The sequence below is a fragment of the Notamacropus eugenii genome, chromosome 2 (assembly GCF_028372415.1).
Source record: "Notamacropus eugenii isolate mMacEug1 chromosome 2, mMacEug1.pri_v2, whole genome shotgun sequence".
In the NCBI taxonomy this organism is placed as follows: Eukaryota; Metazoa; Chordata; class Mammalia; order Diprotodontia; family Macropodidae; genus Notamacropus; species Notamacropus eugenii.
Window position 1 is genome coordinate 203,837,187 of NC_092873.1, and position 23,247 is coordinate 203,860,433.

The 23,247-nt window shown below is 33.5% G+C and overlaps 1 protein-coding gene across 11 annotated transcripts in view; it reads right to left on the reverse strand.

The window, feature by feature from the left end:
* TBC1D32 (TBC1 domain family member 32) overlaps positions 1-23,247 on the reverse strand; it is a 230,718-nt gene that overhangs the window by 187,350 nt on the left and 20,121 nt on the right. For 10 of the 11 annotated variants that reach the window (XR_011974491.1, XR_011974492.1, XR_011974493.1 and 7 more), the window contains exons 5-14: positions 22,433-22,501; positions 18,752-18,877; positions 12,582-12,660; positions 12,307-12,410; positions 12,155-12,216; positions 7,037-7,181; positions 6,012-6,071; positions 4,476-4,566; positions 3,176-3,313; positions 2,242-2,334 (exon numbers count right to left, since the gene is read on the reverse strand). Coding sequence is in view for 8 of the 11 variants with exons in the window: in XM_072643167.1 (XP_072499268.1) it covers positions 2,242-2,334; positions 3,176-3,313; positions 4,476-4,566; positions 6,012-6,071; positions 7,037-7,181; positions 12,155-12,216; positions 12,307-12,410; positions 12,582-12,660; positions 18,752-18,877; positions 22,433-22,501 (967 nt within the window). In the remaining 3 variants the exon portion in view is untranslated. The remainder of the gene's footprint in view (positions 1-2,241; positions 2,335-3,175; positions 3,314-4,475; positions 4,567-6,011; positions 6,072-7,036; positions 7,182-12,154; positions 12,217-12,306; positions 12,411-12,581; positions 12,661-18,751; positions 18,878-22,432; positions 22,502-23,247) is intronic. The other variant, XM_072643168.1, reaches the window with a different exon arrangement.

Consider the following 23,247-nt stretch of genomic DNA (forward strand, 5'->3'; position numbering starts at 1 on the left):
GGAAGGGGGAAGGGAGAGGAGAAGAGAAATGGGCATTCAGTGAAACAGAACTTTCAAGCACTCCTGATGAAAAGATCAGAGATGAACAGAAAATTTGACTTTCACATACAAGATTCAAGAAAAGCATAAGAAAGTAAAAAGGAAAGAGAAATCATAAGAGATTCAATGAGGTTAAATAGTTTATATCCTTACATGAGAGGATGATACATGTAATTCCTAAGAACTTTATCATTCTTAGGGTACTTAGAAAGAGTTTACATACAGGGCAGGGGGGAGATGAATATGATAGGATATTTAATAAAATACAATTAAAGAGTGACAAAAAGGAATGTAGTTGAAGAAGGGAAAAGGAAAAGGTAGAATGGGTTAAATTATCTCACACAAAGAGGTGTGAAGGAGCTTTTACAGTAGAGCAGGAAGTGGGGAAGGTAGGAGCAGAGGGTAGGGGAGGAGCCTGAATCTTGATCACATCAGAATTGGCTCATGGAGGGAATTACATACACAATCATTTGGGTATAGAAATCTATCATACTCTATAGGAAAGTAGGAAGGAAAGGGGAAACACGAAGGGGAGTGGGTATGATAGAGGGAAGGGAAACACGAAGGGAAGGGGGGAGGTAAAAGTCAGAAGCAAAACACTTTTGAGGATAGACAGGGTAAAAAGAGAAAGTAGGATCAATGGGAAAAATACAATGGAGGAAAATACAAAGTTAAGTGATCACAACAGTGAAAAAAAATTACATCAAGTTTCTCTAATAAAGTCCTCATTTCTCAATTATTTAAAGAACTGAGTCATATTTGTAAAAATAAGAGCCATTCCCCAAATGATAAATGGTGAAAGGATATAAAAATGCAGTTTTCAGAAGGTCTCAAAGCTATCTATAAGCATATGAAGAAGTGCTCTAAATCATTATTTATTTAAAACAACTTTGAGCTACCACCCCATACTCTATAAAACTGGTTATATGACAGAAAAGGAAAATGGCAAATCCTGGAGGGGATATGTGAAAATTGAGGTACTAATATACTGTTGATGGAATTGTGGAAATGATTCAACTATTCTGAAGAGGAATTTGGAACTATGCGTAAAGGGCTATGAAACCATGTATACCTTTTGACCCAGTAATATCACTACTAGGTCTGTATCCCAAAGAGATTAAAAAAAAAAAAGGAAAGGGATAGATGTGTATACAAATATTTATAGCACCTCTTTTACTGCTGGCAAAGGAGTGGACATTGAGGGGCTGCCCATCAATTGGGGGATGGCTGAACAATTTGTGCTTTTATGATTGTGATGGAATATCATTATGCTATAAGACATAATGAGCAGGATGCTCTCAGAAAAATCTGGAAAGACTTACATGAACTAATGCAAAGTTAAATGAACAGAACCAGAAGAACATGGTACACAGTAAAAGCAATATTGTACAGTGATCAATTGCAAATTGCTTAGCTATTTTCAGCAATACAATAATCCAAGATAAATCTAAGGAACTTATGATGAAAAAATGCTATTCATCTCCAGAGGAAGAACTGATGGAGTCTAAATGCAGATCACAGCACACTTTTTTTTAAACTTTAGTTTTTATTTTATTTTTCTGGGTTTTTTTTATTTTATTTGATATTTTCTTTTACAACATGCCTAATACGTTAATATGTTTTGCATGGCTGTACAGGTATAAACTATATCAAATTGTTTGCCTTCTAAATGAGGGGATAAGAAAGGGAGAGAATCTGAAATTAAAACATTTTTAAAAGAATTTAAAAATTGTTTTTCATGTAATTGGGAGGAAATAAAATATCTGATAAATGAATAAAAAGTTAGGGAGAAAGAGATAAAGAGGTGTGGTCACCAGCAGTTTATTACAGGAGTTCTTCATGTTTAATGTTTGTCTTTTTGTGATGGACAAATAAATATACATATCTGTTCCAAAGAATGACTTTTATGAGACAAGTCTGAGGGTAGTGATAGAGGTGAAAAAAAAAACACGAACAAAACTTTTTAAAAATACAGAGGTGACAAAAGTAGAAGGTGGCAAAAACAAATATAGCAATCCATTAAATGCACATAAACGTAATTTACACTTAAAAATACAAACTATACAAAAGAGAAAAAATTCCACTATCACTGATTTTATTGTACATACAATTAAGCTGTTCCTTATTCTTCATGTAACATAGAAAATCTTATGATACTTAAATCTTTAATTGTTATCAATTAAAAAACAAAGACAGAGTTACCTGTATGTGCTGTTACTGTCATTTTTGGACAACTTGGAGAGTAATAGATCAGACGGGTAAACAACACCAACAGATCTGTAAGGGATACTGAATCTAAAGAAACCAGAGAAGAAAAATTGGTCTCTAATATACATATACTAGCAAATTTGTGAAACACAATCACTTGATCCTACTCCCATATCCTATGCCTTGAAGTCCTAGTATTCCAACAGAGACAGGGGAGTTGATACATTTAACAATCATTGTTCAAGAACTGAAAAAATTATATAGGCACAAATCAGACAGAGGGAAGATAGAAAGGAAACAAGCAGAAACTCAGTTGCTGTATTCAGCCAACAAAATAAGCCATTTTAAGATGTAGTTTTTCCATTTCAACTGAATCTAAATAATTCAAAATTATAGTTAAATTCAATGGGAATAAAAAAAAGATCCAAGGCAATCAGAGCAGAGAATTGGCTATTCTTTTAGGATTTACAAAATTTAAAACAATCAAATGGAGTTAAATCTACTTGTGAAGATAAGTAAACTGAATTTATACTTTCCATAGTGGTTGGATTTAACAATATCTGAATTTCTTTCCTACTCTGTATGGTCAAATTTGAAGAAATTTCCTATTTAAAGATATGTAAGCTAAGGAGTAGAATACCATGTAGTTCCATTAGTGCCTTTCCAAAACAATGGATATGTTTGGGAGAGGAACAGACAAGAATCTAGGAGGATAATTATTCCATGGCAAAACTTAGGTGCCTCAAGCATTTAAGTGAGTATGTAATCTCTTCACAGAAACCATATCTCTTTCTTATTCTTAGCATTCTCTTTTCTGAAAACTATGTTATGTAACAAAGACAAGTATTTTAAATATATACTTTGAACCTATTTAAAGGCTACCTATTGAGAACTGTGAACAATTTTCACTTACTCTAGTTGTCCTTACCTTTTCTATTTTTCAGTTTTACAGGAAATAGCTTCCTGCCTTGTGCATAGATCAACAGTCTTCCTAAGAGGCATAGCGAGTGAACAAAATAAATATATTGCAATTCTTGTCCTGAATAGAAAGTCTTCTGTTTATTCCCTTAAAAGATAAAAACAGATTTTAATAAATCATTTTGATGTAATTTTATTTATAAGACTTATCTTCTTTGTTTTCTAAAGGGTATGTGGATAACAATCTAATGGAGACAATTCTAGTACAAATAAGAAATCTATTATTCCTTTAATTTGACAGTTTTAATTACTAGCATATTTTCACATGATACAAATCTCCTTCTCATCTAAGTCTGTTTAGGAAAGCAGTCATAATGAAATTTAACAAACTCAATACTAGAGAAGAGTGTAATTTCTATAGCTGTTGCATTTTGGTGTTCGTAATAGACACCAAAGGGAAGCCATAATATTTAAATTCCTTCAACATTAGCAGAGATTTTAAAAGTGAGGGGACATGGGGATGCTTCATTAAAAATCAAATGAATAAATATTTAATTCCAACAAAATTTGAAACTCCAACACCTCCAATTATAATTATATTTATATATTTTTATGACTACTCTTTCTCTAATACACATATACTATAATTATATTTGCCTAATTATGCACATTAAAATCCTGCCACTGGGTAAATCTCTTCTAAGCCAAAGCATCCGCCTCTAGCCCCCTTCCTATTTATTGGACACTTACTTTGTGCCCTGTATTGGACTAGTCACTATTAGAAGACAAAGAAAGTATAAGCAATGCCTTAGCTCCTCATTTAGCTTACAACCATGTTGGAAGAGAATAAACATGATATAACTAGAGAAAATAAAAGACATTATAAAATCAATTGTTAGTGATGGGATTAAAAACTAGGTAGAAAAAGAGTACAAATAAACTTTAGTACGTGCCAAGGACTCAAAGAAGACTTCCTGGAGTCAAGCTTGGTATTAAAATGATCTACAAAGAAGGATGTTGTAATAATCAGAACTAGGAAACACTCCATAGAATAGATTGAATAATTACACATGGGGAAGACATCAGCATAACTACGCAATTATTCTAAAATTTTAATCTTTTGTGATATATTTAACACTGTGAAAAAGTTTGCTTTTATTAGTATCCAAGAAAATTAAACAATATGCCGCAATTACCTGGATTCACTTTATTTGAAAAATAAAGTTAATGATGTTTTTCTAAACAATTTATATATTTGTTAATAAACCAAGTTGATTTTTTTTTTTTTACTCAAGGAAAATAACACTTACCACAATGTTTGGGACGTATCAACTTTTCATCAGATCTCATATTTTCACACGATTCAAAATACTGAACACACTGTTGAACTGATGTTGTTATCTATCAAAAATAACAAACTGTAAGCATCCTAGGAATTTTCACAGTTTCTCATTCTATGGTTTGAGATAAATTAGGTCAGTTCTTTAAAAAATGCACTGGGAAAGTAACAAGAAATTATGATTCACAATATTCAGGATTGTGCTTTTTCAGGCTGCTGAAAATTATTGCCCTCAGATGAATTAGATCAATATGATGTGCTTAATTAACAAAGGTTTGTGAAAACATATGGGCCAAAGTATTTTTCTATAATAGAACTCCATTACAACGCTGACTTCAGGGTATGAGAACAATACAAGGTTTGCATATTGCTGTATAATATATAGCACTCTGTAAACAAAGGAGTATGATTTAATGACCTATCATATAACAAGATTCACTTTGCTATAAACAGCTTCATCACAAGATTTTATTGTATCTATAAGGCTAAATTAACACATATCAAACTTTTCACATAAATGAACTGACTTCAAACATTTTTATCATCCCTTTACTACCAGTTTGGATTAATACTTATGGCAGGAACTCTGTTGAGTCTGTATGAGTGTACATGTATTTCTGCTATTATATGTGTGACTGTGAAAATTTGATTTCTATTTACTTAAAAGAATTAACATGGAAGTAAGCTACGGGCAAGACTACAGAAAAAACTGTTTCCTAACTTGAGAAAGAGTGTAACATCTTAAAATGCTTCTCCACGTAGAGGTCACAAAATGCTAAAGGTGAAGAAGACAAGCTGAGACATGGATGAATTCAGACTTCTGTTATCTTTTTGTTGAATGAAGCCCTGCATAAGAGGGAGAAGAAGTATGTATATGTATAATATATTTAATGCATTCTTGTTCTTTCCAGATGTTTAACTAGGGTCTCCCATTATCCTGTATGATACAGAATATGTCTTTAAAAACAAGTTTCACAGTAATTCCTATAATGGAACTTTTTAAATGGGTATTATAATATAATTATTCCTTCAAGTTTCTTGTCCATTCATTATTTTTAATTTTTAAATTAATTTGGGCAATTTAAAAACTCTTCTTGTTCCTGAGTTTTTCTATATCTTTTCTTTAAAACTTCAGGTGTCTTCCATGTAATCTAATGCTTTTTTATTATATTAATAGCTGCTCAAAATCACATTATATGTAATTCGAAAATACTGCTATTACAAGATTGCTCCATTCTTTGTCTGATGCATTTCCGAGTCTCCTTCCTGCCCCTTCCTCCCACCCATCCCACCCTCACCCCTCCATCTAAGGGCTTTCAATTTCAGCCCTTTTGAACTTTAAGGAATTCTGGTTTAAAAGATTAACTAACAGCCTGACTCATAATTTTGCTTAGTTTATGTATCAGTACACTTATCTTTGGATACTTTGGTTATGAAGATTGGTCCACATAGCTTTTGTTTTTAGCAATACTATTTTCTCCAAATTCCTGTACATCTATATACTTACCAGAGATTTATATTTTTTTTCAAGAAGTCGTAATACCACAGTTCTGCTATAATACGCATGCTAAAATTAAGGAGAAAAATGTAAGTTACATTTCATTTAATGTTCAAATTATAACCCCCCAAAATCAGCTTTTTCTGCATCATTTCCAACAATTATATAATTAATAACACAATAAATTAAGTTTTCAGTCATCCTAATCAGCACCAGGCAGATTTCTCTATTAGCATTGGATTAGAACCAAAGCAATCAAGAGAACTGAAGTGAATAAATTCATTTCACAAAACTATTTTATCATTTAGAGATGGGACAGAAGAAAAATATTCACCACTTCATTTGTACTAAAATATTACATTAAGCTTTTTTTCTTACACTACAAATAGGTCAAGAGCTGGACTCAAAATAACAGGAGAGACTAAATCTAGCTTTTCAATGGAATAAAGAACTCTAGGTAAGAAAATACCTTCTAGCAGTGCAGACCAGTCCTTCCCTCTCCTTAGCAATTTATCCTCTTAAAGAATTGCCAGGGGTATTGAAAGATTAAGGTCCCTTAGGGTGCACAGGGTCACACAATCTATATGTTCCACAGAAAGGATCTGAAGCCAAATCTTCCTGGCAGGGGGCTTTTATCATGCTTTTACCATGCATTCAGGGACAGAAATAGAGATCTAGATAGACAACGTGATGCAATGGGATCAATCTGGCTTATAATGGGCTACTCTCCTGATCACACTACAATTCCAGGTAAATATTGTTACTTTTATCTTTCTCAAAAATCAAATGCAGGAAAAAAAAACCTCAGCATTCTCAGTGACAATCCTAGTTTTCTGAGTATTGCTAATCACAATTTCAATGTATAACTGTTGAATAAAATTCAACAATAAATGACCTATTATAAGCTGTATTAGAAACTTTTACTCTATCCTAAGGTAGTAGAGTAGGCCTGCTTTCTTTCCAAACCTTCCCTAACTTTGTAAACACAATATTAAGGTACTTACAACCTATCAACCTATTTCATTTTTTCTTACCATCCATTTTTTGAACCATACAGCCTTGACATCAAGTAATGCCAAAAAATAGATTGGATCCAAAATCTTTTGTGAGACAAGTAGACTTTGGTCATGCTTAATTGATAATAGCGATAGAGTACTCCCCACAATTTCTTCCATATACCTTGAAATTAAAAAAATATATATATTTAAATTATTTTTAGGATAGGATCATTGAACTGGGTAGCCTTAGAGGTCATGTAGTTGAATTTCCTCACTTTTAATTCATGGGAGGAAGATAAAAGAATAAACACATATATTTTAAAATTATTTTAGTTATATTTTTAAATAAGCAATGTCTTACAATAATGTTCCAAAACTATTACCTCATTCTAGTGCACAGAAAGTATTTTTTCCTATCACTAATCCAAGTCATCCTTAGGAACTACTTAATGATTCACAGAAACTTTTTACAATCCTTTTAAGACAATGAAAAAAGGTTGGTTTTTTTTTTAATTTAATGGAAAAAAATAATCCAGACCTAATCAAATTAATTGAGTGGAATTTAATCAAGACACTGGAATTACTTCAATTGTAAGGGGAAAGCAAAGCTGTAATAATCCATAATCATGAATTCATATGTGATACATTTACTTATTTTCAAAAGCTGTAAATCTTATTATTAGGTGAATACCAAAGAAAATAAAGCTTTTTAATAGTACAAATTACCTTGTACAGTAACATAATCCAGTAAATTTACTCCCTACTCTTCTATCCAGTGACAATGACCTCCTTGAAATCCCATATTCTACAGGAAACCTTTTCCAAGCCCTCTTAATTCTTGTGCCTTCCCTTTGTTAACTGTAACCTATTTATCCTGTATATAGCTTGTTTGTGCATATTTATTTGTTGTCTCCTCACTGGACTGTTTGCTCCTTGAGGGGAGGAAATGCCTTTTGTCTCTTTTTGTAACCTCAGTGTTTAGCGCTGTGCCTGACACTTAGTAGACTCTTAAAAAATGTTTATTGATTAATATTATTTTTCATTAAAAAACCAAAAAAATAAACATAATAACAAAATAACTGTTAGAATAACTTCTATAAACAAATAGCATTTAAAGTACATTTAAATGTATATTTACTATATTAATACACACATTTTTACAAATATTTCTTTATAGTGAATTCCAAAAACTGAATAGTTCATTAATATGTAAATAAATCTAAGATACATGACAATAAATAGCTTTGGTTGATCTTCAACTGTGAAAACTAAAATTTTAACTAACAGTTCACCTTAACACTACATCAGTTTTTAATAATGTGACTTTTAAGAAAAAAAGAAAATGGTGTGAAAGAAAATGACACAATAAACTATGAAATGTAAGAAAAGTTTCAGTAAAGTTGTTGCTCTATTGAGATATCAACAGGTTAGGAAAGTATATCTCTTAAGACAGGAAAAAAGAGAAGTAGGAGATTTGATATGAGGGTACTTTAATAGAAGCTACGCTACAATCATCTAAAATGAAGTTACCATGCCCATAGAAATAAGGATAGGTCTATAGTTCTCTATTTTTCATTCACCAAATTATTAACATTGCCATTCAAAAAGTTGCCATGCAAAATCATCAAAAGATAAAAAAGAATTAGTAAAGTACTTATTGGGTACATACAATATTCATAGTACCGTACTGTGAACAAACAAGATATATACAACTTTGTCTCCATACTCCAGAAGACTACAACTTAGTCCAGAGATGGAGAATCTGTGGCCTCAAGGTCACATGTGGCCCTCTAGGTCCTCAAACGCAGCCCTTTGACTGAATCCAAACTTCAAAGAACAAATTCCCTTAATAAATTGTTCTGTAAAACTTGTAATCAGTCAAAAGGCTTCACCCAAGGACCTAGAAGGCCTTGAGGCTGCAGGTTCCCTATCCCTGGTAGACAAATAGACTAAGATATATGGAATAATTAATGGGCATTACAAGACAATACTCAATTTAAAGTTTAAAATGTGATAAAAAAAACTATATGCATTTTAGAAATAAAGTTAGAAATCAATGAAGAACAGTATTATCAGGAAAGGATTTACAGAGTATGTTAGTCTTGAAGAATATCTAAGATTTGCTTAAATAAAGGAGAGATGGAAGATATTCTAAGCAAGAAGAATAGCATGACCAAAGAGGCAGAGTAGGCAGGAATTCAATGCTAAATAATAGAGATCAAGTAAAGTAAGGAAAGAAAAAATCTTGGCATTTGCTTAAATAGATCTGGTCCCACAGACAGCCGCGAGAAGAAGCAATGAATATATATCACTGCTATCTGTGTGTCTGTCACTTTCTCTCTCTCCGTATCTATCTATCTATCTATCTATCTATCTATCTATCTATCTATCTATCTATCTATCTATCTATCTATCTATATACATATATATATAAAATATAGATAGGTAGATACAGATATATATGTGTATATTTTATACACATATCTATCTATATATATATACATATATATGTATACATATATGACATGTCTTCTAATCATTCAGAGTACACTCAGCCAAATATAAACTCTTTGGAGAGCAGGAAGAAGAGTGAAAGGTAGCAGAAAAAGAAAAATCAACTCCCATGTTACCACTGCTAAAATAATGAACTCTCTGAATTTTTTGTTCTTTTCCTCTAGTATGCCCTTAATCTCATTCTTTGTTCCTAGTTCAAGCACAAAGCACTAATTCTGACATCTTCTGACCCAACTCACATATGACAATTTAAATTGTATCCAGTGCATAGCCAGATCTGATTTCTGACCAATTTCATTCCTACCCAGAACACAAACTCTGATTTTATCTGAATCTTGATGCCTTGATTCAACTTCTATGAGGAGTTCTTAACCTTTTTTGTGGACCTTAAGCAGTTTGGTGAAGTCTATGAACCCCTTCTCAGAATAATGTTTTTAAAATAATAAAATAAAATACATATGATTACAAAGGAAACTAACTACACTGATATATTTTTCAAAACATTTTTAAAAGCACATTGACAGACTTCAGATTTTAAGAATTACTGCTCTATAATGGGTCTAGTAACATCAAACAGATTTATCACTGTGTTGTCACACCATATCACCTTAATTATCTATCATTAGAAGTAGCCAACAGACCCAATTTAGTTAAAACTATTTATTCTTTGTACAGGGAATAATCATCTCTCAACTCCCTTTCTTAGAACCAGTAGATACATTTTTTCCCATCTTGTTTAAACACATGCATAGGTTTCCTTCTCAACTTTGCAGCTCTAAGAGTGCGATTCTTTAAATTATCTATTGAAACAATATAAATGCCAAACCCAATTCCCTGAATTTAGGAGGATGTTACTTTTTGTTCTATCACTTGCAGTAGTTGTCAAAAGGAAGCGAGACACTCTAGAGTATAGCTTGATGCACAAGAACGTTCTTTAGAGCCACAGGCAGCCAACGTTAAGAATACACAATTTGACTTGGGCAAGTTAAATTAGGGCTCTTCATTAAGAAGAGAGGAAAGGACAAGGAAATAAAAACAGTTAAAATAATGAACGAGTGCAGCCTCTACCCAATAAGGAATTTTTTCCTCTTGTTGTTCAGTCATATCTGATTCTTCATGATTCCAAATGGGGACCAAGCCCTATATGTAATCTAAACAGGTCTACTGAATGGTTGATACTTTAAAGGAAAGTGAGGTCTGTTTATTCTAGAGCACTCTGAAGAGGAACCATTTCCTTCTGTCTACCCTTAGCATACACAGATCCACATATCCAAAAGCCATCCAGAATAGATCCGTGTCCTGAAAGACTTCTATCTGTATCCTAAAAAGAGCTCTATCTGTGTCCTGGAAAGAACCATTTGTCTGGACTCCAGTTATATACACAGCTTCATTTTCCTAAACCAGGTTAGTAGGGGACTGAGATGACAGGGAAGAGGGAACATGTCTTGTATTTTTCTTGCATGAGTCAGTACATCTACTAAAGCAGCTTATATACTATCAATAAACTTTGTAGTTAGAGCAACTTAACATGAGATTTTATCTCTATTCCATTAATCCTTGAAATTTCAGAAGTGACTAACAGATACATGTAGGCAAAGGAAAAATTTATTTTTATCTCTTTGTAACTTATATACTTCTTGAAGATGATAGCAGCATTTTTGTTGGGGCAAAATTAATATAATTTAATTCCTTAGCTTATTCTAGGCCACACTCCTTTTATAAAATATAAAACAGAATTTTACAGCTGGAACAAAATATAGATATCATTTAATCTAAACACTGTGCTCCAAATGAGGAATGTTGGCACACAAAAGAATTAGTTAGAAGTTAGAAACTAAACTGGTAATTGGTATCAGTGACAGCGAGGATTGAAACAAAGATCTTCTGACTCTTTAGGTTATCATATATAGACAAACACATCCAACCAGAAACAAGAAAACATCCAGTGTTAAACCATTGTTAGTAAATTATGTTTCAATGTATGGATTCCCTGCCAGGATCCACTCTGACCAACACGGAGACTTTGGGAAGAAGTTACTAAAGGCCTTGCAAGATGTCAAAAAGTCTAACCCTATTTCTTATCCACAAAGAAACCCAGAGCCTGAACAATTTAACCACAAATCTGTGAATGTGGTGGGAAACTCTGAGACCAGTGTGTCATTTTTAGAATGCACAAATTTCATCATTCTTATTGGCTTTACTCTGTATCTGCTCATATTTGCATGAGAATTACATTTACCTATTCACATATCTGAGAGAAGCCAACCAACTTGCCTCAGCTTAGCATTGAGAGGGCTTAAAAACAAATGTCTGAATTAGCAAGTAGTTGACTAAACCACAACTAAAACTCAGATCTTCAGACTCTTCTTGGTCTAAGCATCATTCTATATTGCCTATGTATTATACAGAATGAACTGTTTGGAATTACAATGTGGTTGTAAAAAAACACAAAAGTGTAACATGAAGTTATTATTTTGACAATCATACATAAATAAACATATCATTTAAATAACAGGTCCACTCCCTATCCCAATTCCTAAATATCAAAATAGAGTATAATACTGTCTCACATGAAATATGGGAAGAAGTAGTCAAATTCACATTTATACTTCTAAATCTGACATTTTCTAAATGACTTACTTTTCTGGATGACGAATCCAAAAAGATGGAACTTCCTTTTGATATTTATTTAGAAGACGCACCTATATGGAAGACAGGAACACAATCTGAAAAACGTGAATTCTGAAATATAAAACTAAATACAAAGGAATGTATATTTAATCAATATGTACCTTTTTAAGTAAACGGATCACATTAGGATGAGTAACATCTACCCCAGTTAACAGAGTTGGAATATGGTTTTCACCCGAAAGGAAATATAATTCCAAATGTCTGGCTGAAAAGGTAAAACATAATAGCAGAACAGTATCATTATACCACACATTTAGTAGTTTTCTTTGACAACTATTCACCACTCATTTTCTAAACTGTGTGTGTTTATATATTAGTGTACAGAAGTGTATATATAGATGTAGAAAAACGTGAGAAAATACATATAACTACATACCTAAGCTTGTATAAACTTCTTTGGTCATATGCAGTGGTGAAAGAGTAAACGTCTGTGCAAAGAAATTCAAAATTCGATCCTACAGAAAAGATAGAGAATTTACACCAAACATTCCAATTAAAGAATGTAAGATGAATCTGTGCAAAACAAATGGCTGTTTCAACTTTGCAAAAAAGATTAATATTTTCAAAGGGTGGTCTCTTAAAAGAATGAACCCAGGGAAGAGAAGTCAGTCATTCATGTACCTGCTTAGATTCATACATAAAAAAGAACAGAAGTTCACATGCTGCCTAATCACACCAGATATTACAAAATAACATCAATTAACCAAGTAGAGTTTTTTAGAATACAAACACATTTTAAAATATATCACAATTTAGAATATCTTCACGGGACAATAAACTACAGAAAAGAGATATTCACAATGTCCCCATATTGAATTTAATCACTTTTTTTTTTCAGATCCTAACTTTTTTGTTACAAGTTTCACAGCAAAAACATGTCCCTAGTTACCATTTTCCTACTCCTACTTCATACTGATGGCAATAGGCAAGGAACTTCAGTCTTAAAATTTCATTATTGTAGGGAACTCCTTGTAAGAAAACCACCTCTATAAATGTATCTCTAAGTGATCTGCAAGGTAGAGTCTCAGTTGCGTGAAATTTTAACTGACCCACAGTTATTCAGTCAGGATGTTTGAGGTCTAACTTGAATCTGGATCTTCCTCACTCAAAAGCCAACTCTCTACACTACACTATAACATGCTGCTTCTTACACTTAGAATGTCTAATGTAATTAAGTATCAAAGCATATGAGATTTGTCCAGGATCAAGCAACCAGTGTGCAGCAAAGGCAGAACTTGAAAAAAAGGTCTTCCCAGCTCTAAAGCCAGTTCTCTCTCTACTTTCTTGACAAACATATATAAATGTATATATGTATATATTTTTTAATGTTATATATTTATTATATTAAACTATTACAGTAAATTATGCAAAATAGGAGCAACTAAGCAACTCAGATGTTCCCTTTCATTAATTTAAAACTGTATAACTTGAACATATAGCAATATGTTGAACTATTAATAATCAAATCTTATTTTCCATAGCTTTATATGAGGTAGTTCCACTACCAAGTGACTCAAAATATTCTCTAGCAATCCTAATGCCAAATCTAAGATACTTTACTCTTTAGCAAGCATAAAGTTTCATTTATATCAAATTGGTAGGAATTCATAACATTTCAATTAACATTGTTATAGCTTCTTATGTATATAAGTGCTTCAAGGCACAGCCTTTACAAAAGAGTCACTAGAAGAACAGAATCAAAGTTAAAAGAAATTTTTAGTGTACATATAAGTTAGGAATGAAAAAAATTTCTTGCTGGATTTCCTAATCCAAGATTACTGTTTCTATAACTGCTTGTCCTATTTTGAGATTCATATGATTATTTTAAATAACAGTACCATCCATTGCTGTAAAAAGACCCACTGTTAAACATAAATAAGAAAAATTATTAAATATAGGACTTTTATGGAGACTACTAACTCATAACTAAAATTATCAAAGTATTTTACATAAAATATTTAAATGGCCTTAATTGCTTCCTAAACTGCCAGTCTCATAAAGTTAAAGAATTCACTGAACACAATTTTTACTGAACCAAGAAGTATAACAGAAAAGTATAACCCAATACTCTCTTTGACCTTTTAATTAAAGAACACCAGAAATATTAAAAACATGACCCACAAAGCCATTTTCCTTGTGTCTGATTACTATGAATTACAATTGCCCAGTTTATAGTAGTCTGCAACACCCTCTGCTGTTTGAAATATTGAAGTGCATTCAAGTAATGGTCAATTAAAGTTTTTACTCATAAAAGTTTTACAAAGTAACAATAGCTCAAAAAATACTGTCACTACCTTAAAGTCTACAAGATACAATGATTTGTGTTCATTGCCTTATATCATTGTTGTTGTGTTTGGCCTTCATTTCCAAAGAGGACCATGATGTCAGGGAAATGATGACATGACTTGCAGTTGACTGATTATAAAGTTGCCTTATATCATAACCTTATATGGATATAAGTTTAGGGATAAAACAAAACATATCACAGTATTGAGGTAGTAGGAAATGACTTGGGATAACAGGTTCTATTCCCAACTGTGTAATTAGCTAATAACCGTGTAACTCTGGACAAGTCAATTGACCTCACTATGACTAAGTCTCTTCATCTGTAAAATGAGGTAAAATCATGAAGATCATCTCCAGCTCTAATATTCTATTCTATCCTGGCAAATTCTGCACAAAGTATTCTATAGAATTTAAAGGTAAGTTTTAGCATAATGATATAAAAATGTATATATAAAAAAGCTATTTCTAGAAAATAAACCAAATAACTATATGAAAGGTTTTACTGGAAAGCAATGATCTGAACTATTTTTTTAAGTAAAAAAATGTATTTGATAAAAACTGTCCACATAACACAAGTTTTAATATTGCACAGTGACTGGCAATCAACAAGCAATTTTTAAGCTCTTACTTAGTGCCAGGTACTAAGCTAAGCCTGGGGATACAAAGAAACACAAAAACAAACAAATAGCACAAAAAAAATAACCCTTTATCAACTCCCACTCGCCATAGTGGATCTTCAAACTTTTTCATTCTGCTTCAAACACTCCATAGCTCTATCTACTCTTATGGTACCCTTCTAGGGGTACCTGCAACATCTCACTGAGAATCCTGCTTCATATTTTTCAGAAAAAAATGGAAGCTTTTCACCTTGAGCTATCTCCAAGGCTCACTTCTTCACCTACACAAGCAATCCCAGCTCATCCCATTTATTCCAACAGGCTGCCCATCTGTTGACCCCATTTGGTCATTTATCTTCTAGCACCTGCTGTTCTCTTCCCTACTGCCTACAAATATCCTCATGCATCCTCTGTCCTCAAAAATCCTTGATCCTTCCATCCCAGCTAAACTATGTCTCTTCCATCAATTGTGGCTAACGACCTAGAGAAGGTGTAGTGTCAATGTGATAGTCATGGCGTCTATGGCAGCCATGAATATCCTGGCATATTTCTGAATCACAAAATACAATAGACTCACCACAAGGAAGACAGAACAAAAACATTATTCAGATGCAAGAAAGCTGTAACAAGAAAATCTACACACAATACCAATGCAGAGGGCGCCATGGTCCCCCAGGCTTTCCCTTGCCCAGGCTTCCCACAAACAGGTCCCTTAAACAAAATCCCAAACAAGCTCTCTCACTCATACTAGCCAGCTGCTTCTCTCTCTCCCTCAGTTCTGACTGCTCTGACCAATTTCCTCTCATCTCTGCTCTAGCCCCACCTCTTCCTGCTCTACCCCTTCCTGTTCCATGTGACAGACTCATGTGACTCAGGCTTTCATGTGACTTAAGCAGGTCACATGAGGCTATTATTGGATGGGAAAGATCTTCCCTTAATCAAAAAGGCATTAACCCATTATGCAAAAATACATTAACAATACAGAAGGCCATCTGCAGTGGGTGTCTGTATTTTTCCTTTCACTCTCTTCTTAACCCCCTGCAATTCAGCTTCTAACTTCAACATTCCATGGAATCTGCTCTTTCCAAAATGACTAATGATCTCCTAATTGTCAAATTCAATGGCCTTTTCTCAATCCCTACCTTTCCAATCTTTCTCATACTTACTCTTCAAACCAGTGATATTTAACTCCTTCCTGTTCAGAAACAAGACTCTGCAAGTCTCTGCATTATGGGCACTTTCCCTAGCTATCCTCCATGACTGGAATGCTCCCCCTCCTCATCTCTTCTTACTGAATTCTTAGGTTTTCTTCAAGTCCCAACTAAAATCCCATCTTCCACAACAAGTCTTTTCTAACTCATCTTAATTCTAGTCTCTTCCCTATGTTATTTATTTCCTACTTATCCTGTACATAATTCGTCTGTATATATTTGTTTGCTTGTTGTCTCCTCATTATATTGTGAGCTCCTTGAGGGAAAGGAGTTTGCCCCATTTTGTATATCCTCAGCATTTAGCACAGTGCCTGGAATATAAGAGGTGATTAATAAATATTTTTGACTGACTCACCCAAAAAATCCCCTCCCCTTAAGGAGGGTACATTTTAATGGAAGTGGATGGAAACGTTTACTAAATGTCTACTACATACCAACACTATGCTAAGGACTTTATAAATATTAGTTCATTTGATCTTAACAACAACTATGTGAGGTGCTATTAATAATTTTCCCATTTTACAGTTGAGGAAACCAAATCAGAAGTTAGTTAAGTTGCCCAAGGTCACACAGTCACTAAGTGGTAGAAGGATAGATCTGAATTCAAGTCTTCCTGATTGCAGGTCCAGAACTCTATCTACTTGTCTCACAATGGGAGAAACAACATGTAAGTTACTAAGAACTAGGTATATTTAAATTATAAAGGGAAGACATGAGTAGCTGGGGGCAAGGAGCAGGGTGAGCTGACCAGCAAAGGCCTCCTTTAGAAGGTGGGCTTTAATCTAGATCTTGAAGGAAAACAGAGAAACTAAGAGAAGTAGATGAATGGCCAGACTCCCTCAGAGGTGAGACAGCTAGTGCAAAGGCATGGAGACGGATTATCCTGTGCAAGGAAATGTTATGTCGGCTAGTGTAACTGGTCTGTAAGGTGTGTGGAAGGAAGCAAACTGTAAAAAGACTGAAAAGGTAAGAAGATGCTAGGTTATAAAGACCTTTATATGTTAAATAGAAGAATTTAGAGTGGGTCCTGGAGCTAATAGTGAATCCCTGGAGCTCACTGTGAAAGGATAAGGAAGGGGGAGATTAACATGCGCAGACCCACACTTTCAAAAAATCACTAGCAGCTGAAAGGAGGACAGATTAGAATGGGGAGAGGCTGGAGGCACACAAACCAGTAAGTACTTAATAAATGCTTTTCTATTTCATTTCATCCCATAGTTAACGCTTTTCTTTAAACAAGATGTTCACAAAAATTTGTATACAAATTGAAATACTTTTTCTGACATATAACTACAGAAATTTCCTAGTTTTTAATCATCTTCAGATAACTACTACTACTTTGGCTTTAAATTTACCCACTACCATCCAGCTTCTGTGTCAAGTAATATCAATGTCTCACATTTATATGGTGATTTACAATTTACAACATGCTTCCTTCACAAACACCCTATGAGACAGGTAGTGTATTATGAATACTTTACAGATAAAGAAATTGAATGTTAGAGAGATTAATTAGCTTGACTAAAAATGAACTGGTATTAGAAGGGGAAGAAGTGGGGCACTAACTCAAGTGTCTTAACTTTTCAACAGACTGGGAAATGATTCATAAGTAAAGACTTAAGTATATTAAAAGTACTAGCAAGAAAAAAATTAATGACTACTAATTTATCAGTCTTTTTCACTCATTTTTAAGACTATCATCTATAATCATACAAATCTGCTAGACACAAATAATTTTAGTTGAAGCAAGAGAATAACAGATATTTGACTACACTGTAAAATAATAAAAAAAGTCTTAAAAATCTGATTGAGCGTTATTAGAAGTATGAGAAAGCAAGGTGGTGCATCTAGTGGACAGAAAACTGAACCTAAAGTCAAAAAGCCCTGATCTCAAATCCAGCCTCAGATACTTACTAGCTAGATGATCCCAAGCAATTTATTTTATTTTGTCTGCATCAGTGTTCTCATCTGAAAAATGGGAATAATAATAGAACATACTTCCTAGAATTGCTATGAAGATAAAATGGCATATTTGTAAAGCTTTTTGCAGACTTCAAAGTGTATATAAATGATAACTATTATTGTTATCATTATTAAGATATATTTTAATGGACTTATAGTATTGCAAAACAACAACAAAAAAACTGTGCAATTGCATTTAGCATTTAAACCATTTGAATAACAAATCCCACTATTTAAACAACTCAAAATACATGACAAAGCTTTTCATCTAATCACAAAATTCAAGGACAATTCTTAATTTAAACTAAATTCTTGATTCAAAATTCTTAAAGGCAGAAAATTGCTCATTATTTTTCTGAGCTATTCATTTATAGAAATAAAGTCCATAAATACAGAAAAATGAACAATAGTTTATTTTACATAATACAGGAATTTTTCTTTAGCATTTCTATAAATCAATGTCTCCTTACATTAAATGCAGGATCAGGATCTGCAAGACATATGGTAAGCTTTTCACAAAGAGTAGTCCAGTTTTCACAATTTAATACATCAGAAGGAGGAACAGAGCACAACGTTTGCATTGCTTTAAGTCGTATCTGTGACATCAGAAGGAAAAAAAAGAGATCCACACATTATGTTAACATAAACCATTAGCAGAGAACCATCAAAATAAGCAAGCTTTGATAAGCTACTGAATAGCTGAGAATGAATAATTAATTTAGAAATTCACTATAAAAGAAACCAGATTTTCCTTTAAAAGACAAAGCTTGCAAGCCAGTTTCTTATACATAGCAGTATGCATTCAAAAAAAAAAAAAAAGTAAAGGCATCCTTATGGTGAAGCAAGAGAAACTTCTTAACTGAAAATTATGAATACTGAAGCCTTCTACACTACAAATCTAGCTAGCTAGATATTTAAGTTTACTTCTTTAAGATATTGAATAATATCATCTTTTCCCCAAGAAAGGGTAGAAAAGGGAAGGAGGACAGAAAAGGTTAGTTACAGCTTAGAAAACTGAGCTTATAGTCTTTCACAAAACTAAATCTGCCCCTACTCGGAGTCCAGTGGAAACACTAGCATTCAAATGGATGATGCATGAGCAAAGTGAAATTAATCCCCTTCCACCTCAGCCTCAACACAAAGCATATGGTGATTATGAGTATTATTTCAAATTCTTGTTCTACTAAAATAAGGCTTAGAAAAACAGTAATAGTAATATGCACAAGTTTGTAAAGTTTGAAAGTACCCTACAATAAAAAAGTGCTAGTCCTCCTAAAATTTGAAAAAAAAAATAAATCTCTGAAAAGTATTTTGTGGCTTAACTCCTACATTCTTTGGAATGAATCGGGGGGGGGGGAATCCAATATACTTTAGTTTCTCTCTTCTCCCCTAACAAAAAAAATTCTTGATTGGGGGAAATCTATTGATGTGTCTGAGTGAAAAGCTCTGATCAAACAATGCTCTATCTACTTTCATATCAAAACCTGTAATAAAGAAGCAAAATGGAGTACAACAATGGAAACGAAGAAAATCCTTGTAATCACCTCAGCATTTTCTTTAATAGCAACACTACACCATCAGATACATATTCTACACATACATAAATTGTTAATTAAACTGATTTTTTTGGCTTAAAAAAATTTAAAAAGTGAATTCCCAATCAATGAGAAATGATTTTGTGCAACTATATGCCAATAAATCTGACCATATAAATGAAATGAATACTTCAAAAAAAAATTTAATACCCAGATCAACAGAACATGAAACAGGGTACTTACTTAAATAACCTAACCTCAAAAAAAAAGCAAAATCAAAAAGTAAAAAAGTTAATAAGCATTTATTAAGAGCTTACTATGTGCCAGGCATTGTAATAAGCATTCTAGGCACAGCAGATAGATGGAAAAAATGCCCAGAGTGGAGAGATGGAGTGTCTTGTTTGTAGAAGAGCAATAAACAAATAAGTGTCACTGGATAGAAAAGTATGTGGCAGGGAATAAGGTATAAGAAGACTGAAAGGGGGAATCGAGGAGGACAATGTGTGAAGAACTTTGAATGCTGAACAAAAGACATGTTTTTGATCCAGGAAGTGAGAGGAAGCCAATGAAGTTTATTGAGTCGGGGGTGACATGATCAGACCTGTTCTTTAGGAAAATCAAGTTAGTGGCTAAATGGAGTGAGAAGAGACTTAAGGCAGGCAGACCCATCAACAGACTATTGTAGTAATCCAAGCATGAACTGATAAGGGCCTAGATCAGAGTAGTGGTAGTGACAAAGGAGAGAAGAGGATGTATTCAAGAGATGTGGTAAGTGAAACTGACAGGCCTTGGCAATAGATTACATAGGAAGGATCAGAGGGGAAGGTGGATGACACCTAGGGTGCAAGCTTGAGGAACTGGTAGGAAGGTGGTTTTCTTGATAGTAATAATGAAGTTAGGTAGGAGAAAGGGTTTAGGAAGAAAGATAATGAGTTCAGTTTGGGACATGTTGAGTTTAATATGTATACAAGACATCCAGTTTAAGATGTTTGAAAGGCAATTGGAGATTTGAAATTAGAGATGTGGAATTTGAGATGAGGTTGGAACAGGATAAGAAGACCAGAGAATCATTAGCACAGAGATGATAATTGCTACTGTTTGTCTTTCATTCTAGAAAAAGACCATGACATCAGTGAGGTGATTCTATGGTATGCAAGTGAATTGGATTTAAGTGAGGGAGGGCTGTACAAAGTCACTAGCCTCATCTTCTCCTCTGGAGCCATCTAGGTTCAGTGGCCATATATGGATCAGGACAACTGGAGATGGCCCAGGATGCAGTGGAGGACCTAGGCTTTTGCAATTTAAGGTCTTTAATAGGTCTCAGTCTGAATGAGGCAGCATCCATTCAGCGATTAAGGCTTAACAAAAAAAATGAGGCAAAGAATGGCCTCTTTAGAAAAAAAATATAGATCTGTGAGGGGAAAGCCCTCAAGAGTCCTGGCCAAAACAGAAACAGTTGTTACTGGCATTCGTTCTGAGTTGATCAGTGTCCAAACAGTGACACTAGGGATTGATCTGGGACCACAGTAATTAATTAAATCATAGTAATGGATGAGAGCACCAAATTAAGAAGACGGAGAAGAGAAAACAGCTCAGGACAGAACCCTGTGAAGCACCTAAAGTTAAAGGGTATTATCTGAATAAAGATCCAGAGAAGATCTAGAAAAAACTGAGGAGTGATCTGGTAGGTAAGAAGAGAACCAGGAGAGAATGATGTCCCAAAATAACTAGAGGCAAGAGGCCTTTCTTAATCTGCTTCCCCTCTAGTCATCTCCCATCCCTTTCTATAATTCTCTTCCCCTTCCATTTCTCTATTTGGTATGTTATAGTTTTATATACAACTGTGTATATAAATTCTTTCCTCTTTGAACCAATTCTAATGAGAGTGAGGTTCAACCACTGCCTGCTACGCTCCTCTCCCACACTTTTCCCTCCACTGTAAAAGCTCTTCCTTATGTACACCTTTTATGTGAGAAAATTTTCCCCAGTCTATCTCTTCCTTCTCTCTTCTCCCAGTTCATGTCTCTTTCTTACTCCTTTTTTACGAAATGATTGCAACATAAAAAAGAAAAAGAAAAAAAAGAAAAGAGATGATATCAAAAATCAAAAAGTTCCATGGGGGGAGGGGATACAGAGCCAAGATGACAGAGCAGAAGCTAGGATTTGCTAGAGCTCTTCCCCCAAACTCCTCAAAAAAACCTGTAAAAAAACAATTCTAAACAAATTCTAGAGCAGCAGAAGCCACAAAACGACAGACTGAAGCAAATTTCCAGCCCAAGACAATCTGGGAAGTCTTTTTCTTTACAAGGGATGGTTTTCAGGTAGTAAAGGAGGAGGAATACACTAATTAATTTGACATTAAAAATATTTATATACTTATGTATATATAAATAATATTAACCCACTTTTCTGAACTCTATTATTTCTCTCTAAGAAAATGTCTTAAATATCCTAATCATCTTAATTTGAATGCCAACATATGTGATGAGAAAAATCAGAGCTAGGCTGTCTAGGGATAGCTATGATGTATTACTATCTTGCTTTCATCATGTCTATAATTCATTATTAAAAATGATATATAAAAAAGTTTTATGAATGTTTTTCCTTTAAACATACCTCTTTAGGTTGCCCAGGGTCCAGCTGTTCTAAAAGTAATTGTAATTTTCCTTGACTGAATTTATAACTCTGAAAAATATATTAAATATATGAAAAAAATTCATTTACTTAGTATCCTTATAATTAGTGCTTTAAAGACTAAAATTTCTAGGCACAAAATGAATGAAGAAAAAGAAAATGAGCTATCTTTATTTCCAAAGGCAGATAACTGAGAAGTTTATGGAACACAGTTTCATCATGCACATGAATATCATCACTGTATTTTTTTAACTACAATAAGTAGAAAGCTAGTAGGTTAAGATGTTATCATACCCATATTCTTTTGTCCCAACAAATCTGTGATATAAAAGTGACAAACACCAAACACTAATTAAGAAAATAGCTAAAACTCAACAAAAAAAGTTTTAGGCATTTCTAGAGATTTTTTTGGTTGGTGCACATTAATCCTTTCTTTGTCCTTTTATTTGCATTTTCTCTCCCACACTTTAGTAACTAAAATGTCTTAAAGAAAGGATGGTCATCAAAAGACAGGTTCACAGTAGACCACAAGCACTTTAAAAGCAGGTTTACTTAGGCTCAAATCATGCCTCTTGGGACTAGATGTGTGAGACTAAACAAGTCACTTAAACTCTTTAGGTCTTTTTTCTCATTTGTAAAATGTGAGACCCTGAGGGCCTTCCTGTCTCTAAATCGATTAATTCAAAAGACTTGGTGGTACAAAGATAAAGGACAGGATGGGTAAAGGGTAAATCAAAGATGAGATTGTACACCTGAGTAATTGGAAGGATGGTTCTACTCTCCAGAAAAGTAGGGAA